The 14,026-nt window shown below is 43.2% G+C and overlaps 1 protein-coding gene and 1 long non-coding RNA gene across 3 annotated transcripts in view; one reads left to right on the top strand and one right to left on the bottom strand.

Annotated features, from left to right (window-relative positions):
- The window catches only part of LOC130200524 (uncharacterized), a 57,557-nt gene extending 47,668 nt beyond the window's left edge, over window positions 1-9,889 (top strand). The window contains exon 2 of the long non-coding RNA XR_008833029.1: window positions 9,574-9,889. This is a non-coding gene — a long non-coding RNA (uncharacterized LOC130200524). The remainder of the gene's footprint in view (window positions 1-9,573) is intronic.
- Window positions 2,085-14,026, bottom strand: part of lin7a (lin-7 homolog A (C. elegans)) — a 34,940-nt gene continuing 22,998 nt past the window's right edge. Inside the window, exons 4-6 of one of the 2 annotated variants that reach the window (XM_056424888.1) lie at window positions 7,281-7,490; window positions 6,709-6,930; window positions 2,085-3,741 (exon numbers count right to left, since the gene is read on the bottom strand). In XM_056424888.1, coding sequence (XP_056280863.1) covers window positions 6,709-6,930; window positions 7,281-7,490 — 432 coding nt within the window. In that variant the 3' untranslated portion in view covers window positions 2,085-3,741. The remainder of the gene's footprint in view (window positions 3,742-6,708; window positions 6,931-7,280; window positions 7,491-14,026) is intronic. The other variant, XM_056424886.1, reaches the window with a different exon arrangement.

Raw genomic sequence — 14,026 nt, 5'->3', positions numbered from 1 at the left:
AAGTTGGGAGAAGTATTTGGAGGAGTATCAATATTAAAATACGCTATTACAAGTTAATGTCCTGAATTGAAAAGGTAAAAGTATTGTTCGCAAAATGTAGAAAAACTACTCATAATGCATTCAAATTGCCCTCTGTATCTTTTTTAATTACATATTCATTATTATTTTTGCCAGTCCACTAATGTGAAAGTAGTATCTTGAGGTGAAGATCATTTTAACAATTGACTACACTTGTAGTCCTACTGGTGTAATCTATAACTGTGCATCATATTCATAAATTACATTTCTTTTTCCATCCCACTGTCCATCTTTTTACTCTTTTTACTGGCTATACTAGCCCATTGCACAGACTGTACTATTTATATCACTTTGCACACTGTAATATCTGTATAATATCTGTATACACCCTACTCCCTGTGAACATGTTCTCCCTATGTGTATTGTTTTTCTACTGTGATTCTATATTGTGATTTTTCTATGTATGTTTGTGAGTTAAATTAAGTGTATAAGCTACTGGATGACCTAAATTTCCCTCGGGATTAATAAAGTATCCATCTATCTATCTATCTCAAGCTCATATCTCATGGAACATTTGTATATATGTTTTATGTAAATGAAGCAAAACCTGTGAATAATTTAACTGAATAGTATAAAGCGGCGTCAAATGGAAATACTCGTACCTCAACATGATTTACACACTCGCTACAAAAAAAGCAAAAATGCATTTTAATTTGTAAACCAGTAACGAGACAATAAAGGACTGAGTCCTTTCCACCCAGAACCACTTGGTACGTGTCCTCCTCCTCCTCCTCCTCCTCCTGGAGAGTCAAACCTTCTGGAGGGCAGCAGCTCGGAGTCTCTCCTCCAGTGAGACCTGGTGGACATTCCAGCAGCGGCTTATGTTTCACCACCGAGGCCGCGTGCGACGCTCCGAATGCCACTCAGGTCCTCTTCCACGGCTGCACTTCATGACTCGCTCCCTCACACACGCACACACTCATATATATAATGTAGGCCTATATTATATGTTCTTGAGTGTCAACCCAATAACGTACCGTGAGATCACACCGTGGAGGCCGAGCATGAAATCAGAGTGATTTTTTAATCAGATTTTTCATCCCGTGTCCACTTAAATTGGACCGAGAATGGATATTATTCATAACTTGACTATGGGGGGTGACATGACTCACATACTAGCACAGTCATTGCTGTAGTACTGAGTGCGACCACAAGGGGGCGGGCTTTCTTCTAGTTCCCACGTCAACACTTTACATGCCTACCCTCTGTGTTTTGATTTAGTCGATTTGATATTAAAGTTCAGGTTCCCCATGGATCTATGACTAGTTTCTATATTATAACCCTAACATCCTGATTCTATTCAAGGGCATCAGTCTTCTATTAAGAAATGTTGAACTGGGCTCTTTGAGAGTTGAGTCTGAATCTGTCTGATGTTTCTCGTGCAGCTGCAGACAGAACGTTATGTTGAACTGTGAGCACACATCCTGTTTCTAGCATTGGGGCTCACATGTTGACGGTACTGCAGCTTTAAGGCTCACACCGTGTACGGGTGGACTAACAAGGTCAGACGACAGGAAGGTGCTACTGCAGGAAAAGGTTAAAGGTCAAGTGTGTTGCTCAATGGTCATCTACGCTGCTGGTGAGGAGATGGAGCATTTGACATTGGGACAGTCCCGGTTAAACTCATATTTTCAATGAGATTGTAAATATTGATTAATTCGAACATTTTAAAACATGACGTCATTTTATGGGTAGATTTCAGTATTTTACGACTTTCATATATTTGAAATGTGAATACTATTAGGCGATAACAAGAAGCTCAACACTGCAGTATGCGCTAAAAGCATCACCGCGTACAGTATAATTATCACGTATGTGTGTATGATGTTGATGATTCAGACGATTCATTCCTCCTCCCACATTGCCACAATATACTAGACTTATTCTAAATAAATAATCGTTATCTCTCTAGCTATGATTATAACACAAGATGTATTTCTGCCACTGACGCATACAATCTCTGCGCTGCACGTCACGCCAACGACACCATAAAGATCGACAAAGCATTCACTGTACACAAACACATGGATTTATTTATACAAATATAGTATGTATAACAATTGCATATCAACAGTTTGTTGTCATTTTTTATTTTTTTTATCTTTACGGTAAGTACAGGACCATCAGCTTCAAAAATGTAAGTCAATTAAGAAAGAGTACCGGCGACTTGAAGATACAAAACGGGATCTGTTGAGTTGAGATGTTCTTCTGGACGAGGTCCGTTAGAACCGGAGCCCGGAGGCGACCAATACGAGGGGCCTTAGTGCGAACGGGCTGCGTAGGGAACGTAGAACGCATGGAGAAGGATTTTGCTCTGCTGGACTTGTGCAATTAGACGAGGATCAGAAAAGATGGAAAACACATCACTTTTTCATGAGAAAAATGCAACTTCCTGTCAGCTTTTCAGTCGCTGTTATCCTAACAGACAACAACAAACAAATCCTCTGGCGTACAGGAAGTGATGCGTTTCATGCAGACGACAGAATGTACCGCTCTGACTCTGGTGAATAACAGACTTCAGGGAAAGTGATTGTCAGAACACAAACGCAGCGCGACATGAACCATGTGCTCGTATTCATCTGCGAAAAGGAATATATTCATAAATAATAATCTGCTCGAATGCATGATATCTAAAAGGAACAATACAACTTTATGTTAAATCTCTGATCTCCATAAACTATAATATAGGCATGTTGGAAAAATAACTCTCGCATATTTTGAATTTAACTGGCGAATGAAAACTGGGGACATTCTGTGTGTCGGGAGCAGGACGACGTGTACGAGGGTTGAATTGAACCTCCGTAAAATCCGACGCCAAGTCATATTTTTTCGGACGAAGCGGACAATTTTTTTTTTATTGATTGCACATTTAGAGTCCATGCCGCGTTTAAATTGAACAATCTCTTTAAATGGCACAGAGGACCGGTTTGGACACAGAAGCTGCCGCTCGGTGCAGAAGAGCCGCTCTGCTCCACAACGTTCTACACGCGCACAGACCCCGGATGTATGCGCACGCCTCCCGTCGTGAGTGGAGTGGCGAGGTGTGAAAGCAGAGGATTGTGTGTGTTATTGCTAAACCTACAAAGGTACAAAATCGTTCCTGCTACAATATAGAAGGTAAAAAAGAGTTTATCCAAAACGGGACGACTTTGACACGCACGGAAGAGAAAGAAAGAAAAGAGAAAAAAGAAAGAATGAAACCGATGGTCATTCACACAGAGACACGAGCACCAGTTGAAGAGTCGATAGAAACGCCACTGAACAGACGGCGGGGGGGGGGGGTCGAGAAGTGGACCACTGTAAAACGAATACAACAAACACAAGAAAAGGAAACCCACGAGCGAGGGGGGGGGGTACAACTCATAAAAAGGGAACGGGGAAGTTAAAATGGCCGTCTTTCAGAGACACCCTCCCGCTGCGCTGCTTTTCCAGAGCGCCGGTTTCCCCCCCGTCGAACGGCTCCCTCCGGTTCTTGCTCAGTAATCAGGTGGTGCACTGGAAGGTTGAGAGGCAGTAAAAAAAAGAGTCTCCTGCTCGCCGGTTTCCTCCGCGTGACGGAGAGAGAGAGCTTTCGTCGGGATTCCTCGGCGCAAAACCAGACGGTCGTCTCGAGATCCGCGTCTCCTCCTTCACTTCTTCTTCTTCTTCTTCTTCTGGAACAACCTGCGGAGAGAGGAGAGACCGGCTGAGAGCGACGCCTGGCAGAGGAGGAGCCAGGCCCCGTTATGTTGTGATCACACCGTTAATGACTGCAGCTCTCTCACACTTTTTATTGCCGTCTGCTGCCATCATGCATCCCATAATAATATTTTTTGAAATGTCCCCACTGTGGGACAAATAAAGGAATATCATATCATATCATCCTAATGTCGTGGCGAACACCAGGAAGCCTGTACTCATTTTATTATGACTCATTAATTATTGTAATGGTTTTTATTACTTACTTTAAATAGTATGTATTACTTACTTTTAATGTGCTGTACTGTAGCTTCACATTGTGTATTGTGTGTTATTCGTCCCACATGTACTGTTGTAGTGCGTCTCATCCTGTCCTGTGTGTTATTGTTTTATGTGTGTTATTTTTTAATGTGTGTTATTGTCTGTCAAGGGACTACAGATGCAAATTAGCTGGAGCTACAATCTGGTACAGAGCATCACATGGCGACATTTATGTTTGAACTTTAAATGGTCCCTTTAAAATGAAGATAATAATACATATATATACAATTTAAAAAAAAACATAGCTCACTGTGCAGCTTCTTTTGAATGTAAGGGGAGCTGGTGTGTTTCAACTGGATCAATAATAATCCATTTATTTTAAGAACATTATGTGCAGCCCTTACAGTATCACTTTACTTCCTGTTTCCACTTTGACTTTTCCTTTTAAAAAGGTGCCACTATAAATGTGATGAAGGGTTATTTTAAACAACTTTAGCATATTTGTGTTGATATTTTTACGCCTTGCAGGAACAGTTTGAGACATTTTCATCATCAATCTGCTAATAAGATGGTTTTCATTGTCCTCGCTCGGTTTTATTCGCCCTCTCGGTCCACGTGTGACGTGAAGACTCTTTAAAACAACATGTCTGACAGAACGTCTCAGAGCTAAAGTTGTGTTGTCTTTCCTTGTTTACATGCTCATTAGAAGAGGAGCGCGCAGAGCTAAAGCTACTCAGACACGGAGAGCTCTTATGCAACAGAGACTCTGAAATGTTTGACTACGATTAAAAAAAGGGAAGTTATGCTGGCGCGACAGAAACCCTGGGACACGCAGCGCAGATTCAAACGGACGAAACAGGCGGCAAATATTTTTTTTCCCACAGAATTCGTGATAAACTGTTGACAGTAAAAAAAACGAACAGTACTTATGTGTGTGTATGTATTAGGGTATGCAGGTATGTGCATATATATGTTAATATGTGTGCAGGTGTTTGCATGTCTACCCGTATTTATACATATATTCTTTTTTATTCATTTGTATTTTAATGTTTTTTATCTGAGTACCTTTGTATACATACAACATGTACATCTTTTCCTTTGCAAGTGTATATCTAAAAAAAAATATATACACCCCAACAAACCCTGCATGGCAATAAACCAACCCCTTATGATTGTGGCTGAATGTGCTGAGTCACCTCAAATACCTCCAATAAAAGTCAATAATATTGTATTAAATAATCCAATAATTCTCAGTAAAAGATGTTTCTGGCATGTATTTATCATCTTCTCATGATTGATTAGGAGATTAAAGTCTCGCTCCGGCTCGCGGTGTCATGTCAGACAGAGACGGATGACCAGCGGGCCAACCCGTGGCTCATGTTGCTTTCTGGTCCGCGTGTGCGTGTCACGTGGTCCGTGACCTCTCGGAGAAAATCCCCGCACTCAGCACGCCGGCGTTGATAAAACATGATCCCTGCTAACACACGGCAACAAGCTCCCAAATGCCTTCCCAAGAGGCGCCGTGCCGAGGGGACCCGGCCTCGGACGGGCGGGGACTCGGCAAATCCTGGACGCACGCCCGCCTTAAAAGCTTAAATAATTCGAGAAGCCAGGGTGGAATCAAGATTGAGCTCCATAATGGTGTCTGAAATTAAATGTTTCTTCTTGCTTTTGAGTTGAGCTATTTTTGACTGGCAGTGCAGAGTTTTGACTGCAATAATACGGTGTAAAGCAGAAGTATGTGGACCCTCCATCCAGCTGTGGCTTCCAAATACCAGCGTTGCAGGCTGCGTCTGCTGGGCCACGTCGCTGGAGAGCCGCAGATGTAACCGGTTCACGCTTCAATCTTTTGCAGCCTCTCCGACGGACTCGCAGGCGGAAAGACGGCGTGAAGCAGTGAACTCGGCCTAAAAGATGACGACTGCTGAGTTTGCAAAAAATGCCAGGAAGCACGCGATGCTTTAAATAGGATTCTGGAGGAGGCAAAGCAGTTCAACCTTCTCCCACTTCTCTCCGTCTACATTCCTCTTCTGTTCTTTTGCATGTTGCCTCAACAGTTTCACGCCACAGTGGATCAAACCCATTTGAAATCAAAAGATTTGTAAAAAATTTTTTTTAAGTAAGCTTCCTGAGGAATCCTTTCCCTAAAATATGCAAATAATTCTGCCTGCAGGGTTTATCCGACAGAAAAAGTACCGGTCACCTTGAAACTGGAACAGCTGGGAGGTTGAGCACACGCTTATGAGGAAAAGACAACACTGCGTGTAGATATCTGCTCCCACTAGAACCTCCGAAAAACAGCCTTCAGATCCAAAACCCATCTCGAGTGGACCGAACTCTGTCCACACTGTGACTCGTTGCGACGTGCAGTGAAATGCATTACATGCATAGCACTAAGAAGAGTTCATATTGATTGGGGTTGGAAGTATTATAGCAGTGAAAAGGTTAGAGGAGTAGTTTGACATTTTAAGAAATTCGCTAATTGCTTTCTTGCCAAGTGAGATGAGAAGATCCATAAACTCTCAATACGACTACTAAATATGTTGCTACACCCGTGGGACAGTAAGCTCAGCAACCGATGTGTCCCGCCTATTAAAACCTGGGATTGGCTAATCGTTCACGTTAACGTCTTCTTCTTCTGAAGACCCCGCCCCCCGCCCCCCCCCCCCGTAAAGCAATGAAGCGCCTCACCTACGACATGTGGTTCTGGTGCGACGCCACGCCCTGCTGCTGCTGCTGCTGCTGCTGCATGAGGATCTGCTGCTGCTGGCGCCGCCGGGCCATACGGAGCTTCTCAAAGCGGGCCTCCATCTCCTCCAGCACTTTGGGGGTGTAGCGGACCACCAGCTTCACGCTGTCCTTGGCCGCCTTCAGCAGCTCCACGGCTTTCTCGTGGTGCTCGCCTTCCACGCTCTGCAGGGGGTTGAGAAGATGGGAAGGACTGGAGGTTTAAAGGAAGCTCATTTGAATTTATTTATTTAAAATGGTGCCTCTCTCTTTGAAAAAGGAATAAATAATGATGCCTCCATTTATAATGACGTTACGGTTGGAGGAGGAGTTCAGCTCCTCGCTCCATGTACAGCACTTTGGTCTCAACGGCTCTCCTGATGGTCGACTCGCATATCAAACTGCACATTAAATAGTGCATGTTTTTTGGAAGACGCCTTTAATGATAAATGAGAAGGGGGGGAAAAAAGCGTATATCTTCATTTCCCCTCCGAACCAGATGTCGTGCGTCAACACGTGGGCGTGGTCAGACCTACCACGCCGTTGACGGACAGCAGCTGATCCCCTCGCTTCAGGCCGCCCTGCCGCTCGGCCACGCCTCCCGGGATGATGCGGGAGATGTAGATGGGCGAGTTCTGCTCCTTGCCGCCCATCACGTTGAAGCCCAGCCCCTCCTCCGTCTTGGGTAGCTCCACCACTCGCGGGTGGGAGTGACCTTCGCTGGCTGCGAAGGCGGCGACTGTTGCCTAAAGGAAGAGAAGCAGGTTGGGGATTTCCAACTATCCATAAAACCCAGGAAATCTAAGCCTGCAGGTGCATATTTATTTTGAGGCTTTTGACAGCACACACACACACACACACACACACATACATACGTTGTAACACAGGGCTGAATTGGACAGTTTTTGAAAAATAGGTAATTTTTTGTTGAGTTTCTCTACAAGGCAAAGAAAGTTTATTTATATAGCACATTTCAAAAAAAGTTGATTTCAAAGTGCTTCACATAAAAAACATTAAAAGTGTCAACACATAATGCTAAAGAAAACAAGATTAAAAAACAAGAAGAACATTAATTAAACACGAAAAACAGTGAAAAAGCAAGAAATGGAAAATATGGAAATAAAAGTCGCAGTGCAGTTAAAAAAATAAATAATTGATTGATTGATAGAAACCCTTGAATCTGGTTCAATTAAAGGCGACAGCAAACATACAAGTCTTCAATCTGGATTTTAAGGAGCTGAAGGTCTCAGCAGACCGGCAGCTTGCAGGGACTTAGATATGTGGAGCAGACAAACTGAAAGCTGCTCCTCCACGTTTATATAATCATACCTCTCCATCAAATTTGAGCTAGTAAAAAAACAAATGAAGGATAGAAATATACATGCATCATAAAAACCAATAGATGCGGTTGAAAGCCCTTTTTATAGCAAAATGCAGTTCTAAAAAGGTCAAAATGAACTCCGACATTCATCATCAAAAACTGAATTTGAGGCAACAGGCTTTATGGGAAATCCTACTTTAGAGAAGGACTAACACAAAGCTCCACGTCCACGTGACGGCAGTCTGCACTACAGCGTCTAGTCGACTCAAACCCCATTTGAAAAGTACTACAGAATGATCTCTAAAGCTGGTTTTATAATGAGAACCGCTGCTGCTGCTTCTCACTCTACAACTCAGCGGGAGGGTTTCGTCATGTGGCCGGGGATAAAACTCTGCATGACAAGTTCTCCAGCTCTCTAAGCCCACGGATTAACACGTCCACGTCCACACTGGAGGAGCAGCCAGACAACGGTCACCCTCGGCACCTCTATACCAGCTGGTGGACGCTGTTCGCCGACTGGTCAGAACAAAGCACCGATTCACAAATTCAATTCAATTCAGTTTATTTTATTCAGCCCAAAATCACAAATAAAAATTGCCCTCAGAGGGCTTTACAATCTGTCCACACACACAACATCCCTGACCTTTGACCTCACATGCGATCAGGAAAAACTCACCCAAAAATATTTTTAAAGCCTTTCACAGGGGAACAAAAAAGGGAAGAACCCTTCAGGAGAGCAACAGAGGAGGATCCCTCTCCAGGATGGACAGCAGCAAGAGATGCCATGTGTACAGAATGAACAGCGTTACAACACATTCAATGAATACCACCGATGCCGTGCATAAAGGGCCTCGCCGTCAAGTCGTCGTCATCTTAACGTACAAAGCCTTGATTGGTGATGCACCATCATATCTTAAGGAGCTTGTAGTACCATATTGCCCCACTAGAGAGCTACGCTCACTAAATGCGGGACTACTTGTAGTTCCTAGAGTCTTAAAAAGTAGAATGGGAGCCAGAGCCTTTAGTTATCAAGCTCCTCTTCTATGGAACCAGCTTCCACCTTCAGTCCGGGAGGCAGACACAGTCACCTCGTTTAAGAGTAGACTTAAGACTTTCCTCTTTGACAGAGCTTATAGTTAGGGCTGAATCAGGTTTGCCCTGGTCCAGCCCCTTGATATGCTGCTATAGGCTTATAGCTGCCGGGGGACGTTTTAGGATACACTGAGTACCTATCTCCTCTTTTTTTTCCTCTCCTTAGGGATGAATTTTCATCTCTCAATCACACGTTACTAACTCTGCTTTCTCCCCGGAGTCCTTTTGACTTCACGTCTCATGGGGTCATCGGACCCTATGAGACGGCATAGATCCTATCTGCCTGATGGATCATCGAGGTCTGGGTCGTGGAATTCCTGCTCCTGACTACGCCACTGTCCTGTTGAGACTCCGCCCACTGTTGAGACTCCGCCCACTCCTCCTCCCCACCGCCATCTGCCTGATGGATCGTGGAGGTCTCCATCGTGGAATATGCCTACTATGAACTATTCATACACTCTGTCATATTCATTGAATGTATTTTAACTCTAAATCTGTCCTTCTGGTCACATGACATCTATTGCATCTGTCCATCCTGCAGAGGGATCCTCCTCTGTTCTCTCCTGAAGGTTTCTTCCCTTTTTTTCCCCCTGAAGGGTTATTTGGGAGTTTTTCCTGGTCCGATGTGAGGTTTTGGGGCAGGGAAGTCTATGTGTACAGATTGTAAAGCACTCCGAGACAAATTTGTAATTTGTGAAATTGGGCTATACAAATAAACTGAATTGAATTGAATTGAATCTGTGATATGTGAGGTGCATCGAGAAAAGGGAAGGAGGAAAAAAGTGGATGGAAGGGCGGTTCTGTCTGAAGCTTTTGCAGCTGTGTATCCAAAAAAACCAGCAGCAGGCAAGCATCCTGGCACTTTGAGGTCTTTGACGCTCCCTCCCAACAGCATCCCCGTCTCTCTCTCTCTCTCTCTTACATATTCATCCTCATATCCACATTTCTGCTCAAACTGTTTTGCTCATTTCTTTTCCTCCTCCCACGGCCTGTTTTAAATGTAGCCGTTTTATTCCAAATTCCCCTCTTCTCACCCCCTGTCCTCTGCTCCTCCCTCCCGATCCCATTCAAGCTAAAAGGCACCTCCTCAGTATGCACACCGTCTCCTCGCTCGGCCTCCCAGCTCATCGACCTTCCCAAGTTTATCTAGATTTCCGCAATCGGAAAAGCAATGTGTCGGATGGCCGGCGCCTCTGAAGCGTGCTGGAGGAAACGTTCCCCATAACAACTCTGTACAGTGTAAGTATGACTTAATACATCCAACGTCCGTGGATCAACAGCTCCCATTATTTTCTCTGGAGCCCAAACAACTCTTGATAGTCCCTGTCTCCATAAAGCTCTGTAATAAAAGCCTGAAGGAATTAGAGGCTGAATTTATTTAATTAATGGAGCAATCAAAAAGGATCGAGTTGTTCGGGTGAAACACAAATCTCAGCCGTCAGGAGATTGACCATCTCACCGATTCAAGCCCTCAAGAGGCAGATGAGAACCAGCGTCTGTATATTCCACTTCTCATGAGATAATGACTGGCACTGTGGCCGGATTATGTGAATATTCATGTTTATATTCATCGAGGAGAGAGAGTAAAACACTTTGTGACCAGTTGAGAGTCCCCACCGCTGAGCCAGCTCAGCCCATTAGCGCTGTGCTTAATTGCCCAGTGGACATGCATTTTTAATACAGATTTAGGAGCAGCAGCTTCTCCAAGTTTGGGGCAAAGACAGAAAAGTAGGAAGGACTTTTTTTTTAAAGCGGCTTAAATCATGTGATTGTCGTTGCTTTGGGCTTTTTCCAGCTTAATTAAACATTGCAGTTTTTCCTAGGGTGAAAATTACTTTACTCGCTAATAGATTAATTTTTCCATGACAAATGGTGCCCACTTGACAAATTACACAAGATATTCCAAATGCACAGAAGTGCAATAAGATTTACTTCCTATGCACATTTTCTTTGTGAAAAATAAACTTTTTAAATAACCGTAATCCGCCTCGTATATATGGGTTAAAATAGCCCCGCTACTGAAGATACAGAAGGAGTTATCAACTATACACATGGTTGATCTCATACGAATCCAAGAAGACGACGTTGACCTCTAGTGGTCCTTCTTACCAATACTTATTAACACAGGAGCAAAAGAGGAAGTCAGGTGACACGGTACAAAGAGGGTTTATGTAGTGGTCAGAGGAGAAAAATGAGTCAAACAAACATCAGACTTTCATCCTGGAGATGGCCGTTTGTCCCATGACACCAAAAGTCAGTAAAAGACTTACAGTATATCATTTTAACCTACACTAGGATATTTTCCTAACCGTAAACAAGCAGCTGTGTTGCCTAAACCGAGTATTGTTTCGTTCAGATTCACAATGTTTCTCCTTAACACCGTGGCAGGTTGATTTTGGTGTTAGTTCGGTAGCTTTCGGTCTGGAAGGTGCATTTCTTTGAAGAGAGCCAGGCTAGCCGTCTCCCCCCGCTTCGAGGAGCCGCTGAAGCTTTGCTAATCACCTCCCGACTCAACCTCCATATTTAATGCACAAGCTCATCTCTTCACTACAAAAAAGAAACATACAAAAAGAAAGATCAACAAAGAGGAAATACATTTTGAATGAGAGCTTTAGAGGTTCTGGAAGGTGTATTTTTTCATTGTACTTTGAACAGAGCCAGGCTAGCTGTCTCCCCTGTTGAAGCTAGTCTACACACCTCAAGACACAAACTATTTAATGAGGAGACAAGCCAATCTGTTTATCTTTAAAAGGAAGGAAAACAGATTAAGCAAAGAAGATATCATTTTGAATAAGGTGATGTAGGTTGTATTTTATATATATATATATATATATATATATATATATATAATTACTTTGAAGAGAGTCAGGTTAGATGACTCCCCTGCTCCAGTCTCCGTTTAAGCTAAGCACGTCCTGGCTTCATCTTAACATTCACTGCAGACATTCATCTAAAAAAAGGACCCTAATACAAAAAAAAAAGAAGAAATACATAAAAAAAAAGAGATTAAACAAAGAAGATATAACTTGTGAATGAGTTTTTCCAGGCACTGGAAGGAGTATTAGTTGTCTTCAAGGAGAGCTGTGCTGACTCCCCGGCCTCCGTTAGCCGTTTAAGCTACGCTAGTCACCTTCTGGCTCAACCTCCATATTTAATGCACAGATAAAACACAATATTTTCATCAAAAAAGAGTAAACAGACTGAACAAAGAAAATATTAAAGACGAGTGAGCTTTGAAGTCCTCCTTCCAGCCTTTTTGCCAATTCAAGCTCATCACCTCCTGATCCACATTCAACACACAAACAGAGGTTTCAATCTTCTCATCTAACGCTCAGCAAGAAAGACAATAAGTGTGTTCATCAATATGTTGAACCAGCGTCGGAAATACATGAGGGCAAAGGGCAAAAATGCCCCGAAGAAATATAATTTTGCCCTCGATATCACGACGAGAGGGGGAAAAAATGCTACGATTAACTGATTCTGTTGTTTTTTGTTCCAAAAAATCTCACAAAACACATTATATCTGTAGATTACTGCTAAATAGTCTTATTATTATCATTTGATGACAATTGCTCTTGTACTGCAAGCCTAAATAAGTATATTTCTTATTTTTAAACAAAGGTTAAATGTTATTTCACAATTAAAAGGAAAAGTCCCCCCAATTTATTTCTAAATGCCCCTGGATTTCAGTCAGTGGGGGCAAAAACTGCCCCCTAAAAAATATGTAAATGTCCTACCCTGTGTTAACCAGGCGTTCAATTGAAATTCAAAGAACTCTGCACTATTGTGTACGCATTAAATTATCTCTCTATCTTCCCGCTCAAGGTAGAGTATTGTTTAGAGGAGGCGACGAAAGAAAATAGAGCACTCGTCGTTTGAAGCCTCGCACCGTCTCTCTGCATTCATCATCCCTTTCTGTTCACATCCGTCACCCTCCCACTCAGCCATTGTGTGATGCACTGAAGAGGAGTCGACCCAGCTGGACACCGAACAAGTGAACAACCGATGAACAGAAAGATACCTTCATCTCTTCTCCTCCGCTCGTTCACATAAATAATAATCAGACGCGCCGGCCTGCTTCGTTTTCCAGGCATGTGTCGTTTGCAGGTGAGGCGCCGACGACACGTCTGGCGGCGTCACGTGTCTCTTTTGTACGCCGAAATTGCTTATTCCGTGCACAGTGCACCAGGAAAAATGTCTCCGTTCTGATTTCGTCCTTCACCTGTGTCACGACTCGCGACTGCAATGTGTTTCAAACAGCAGCAACAGCAGAAAAGAAGATGATGAGTGAAAGATGCAAGGACACGAACAAGGGTGAGCTGATCCGTGAACCACAAACCAAATGTGGGAGCGAAGCGGAATAAAAATGGAAATCGAGTTGCCGCTTATCTGATCTCTCGTGGGTGGACATGAGGTGGATTTAAAGACGGATTCACAAAGACATTTTGTAACCATAAGATGGGGAAACGGGGATGAAGAGCTGCACGGTCACAGTGGACCCATATTAAAGGAGAAAGATCTCATGTAGAAATATACTGTGAGGAAAAAGGACTAAAACTGTTTGTAACCTAATGTATTCTATAATGTATAAATAAATAATTACTAATAAAAAATAGCGTGATATAGATTGAATGCGCTATCAATGAGACCTATGAACTCTGAGAAAGGCTTAATCGAGGCAAAGTGGTCATGATTTCCGCTAGATCCTAATTATTCATGTCTCCATAGATCCAGACACTCCCCCCGTGCCCTGACGTGACCCCATCCCCACTTCCACTTCCACTTCCTCACCTGCTCCACATTTCCCTGATTATTCTTGCGGTCCATCTTCTCTGTCTATCTCAGGTGGTCTAGCGTGCGCCTGCCTGT

Source organism: Pseudoliparis swirei, chromosome 10 (assembly GCF_029220125.1).
Source record: "Pseudoliparis swirei isolate HS2019 ecotype Mariana Trench chromosome 10, NWPU_hadal_v1, whole genome shotgun sequence".
Lineage (NCBI taxonomy): Eukaryota > Metazoa > Chordata > Actinopteri > Perciformes > Liparidae > Pseudoliparis > Pseudoliparis swirei.
The sequence above is the reverse complement of the archived record's forward strand: the minus strand, read 5'-3'. Positions and strand labels throughout refer to the sequence as shown.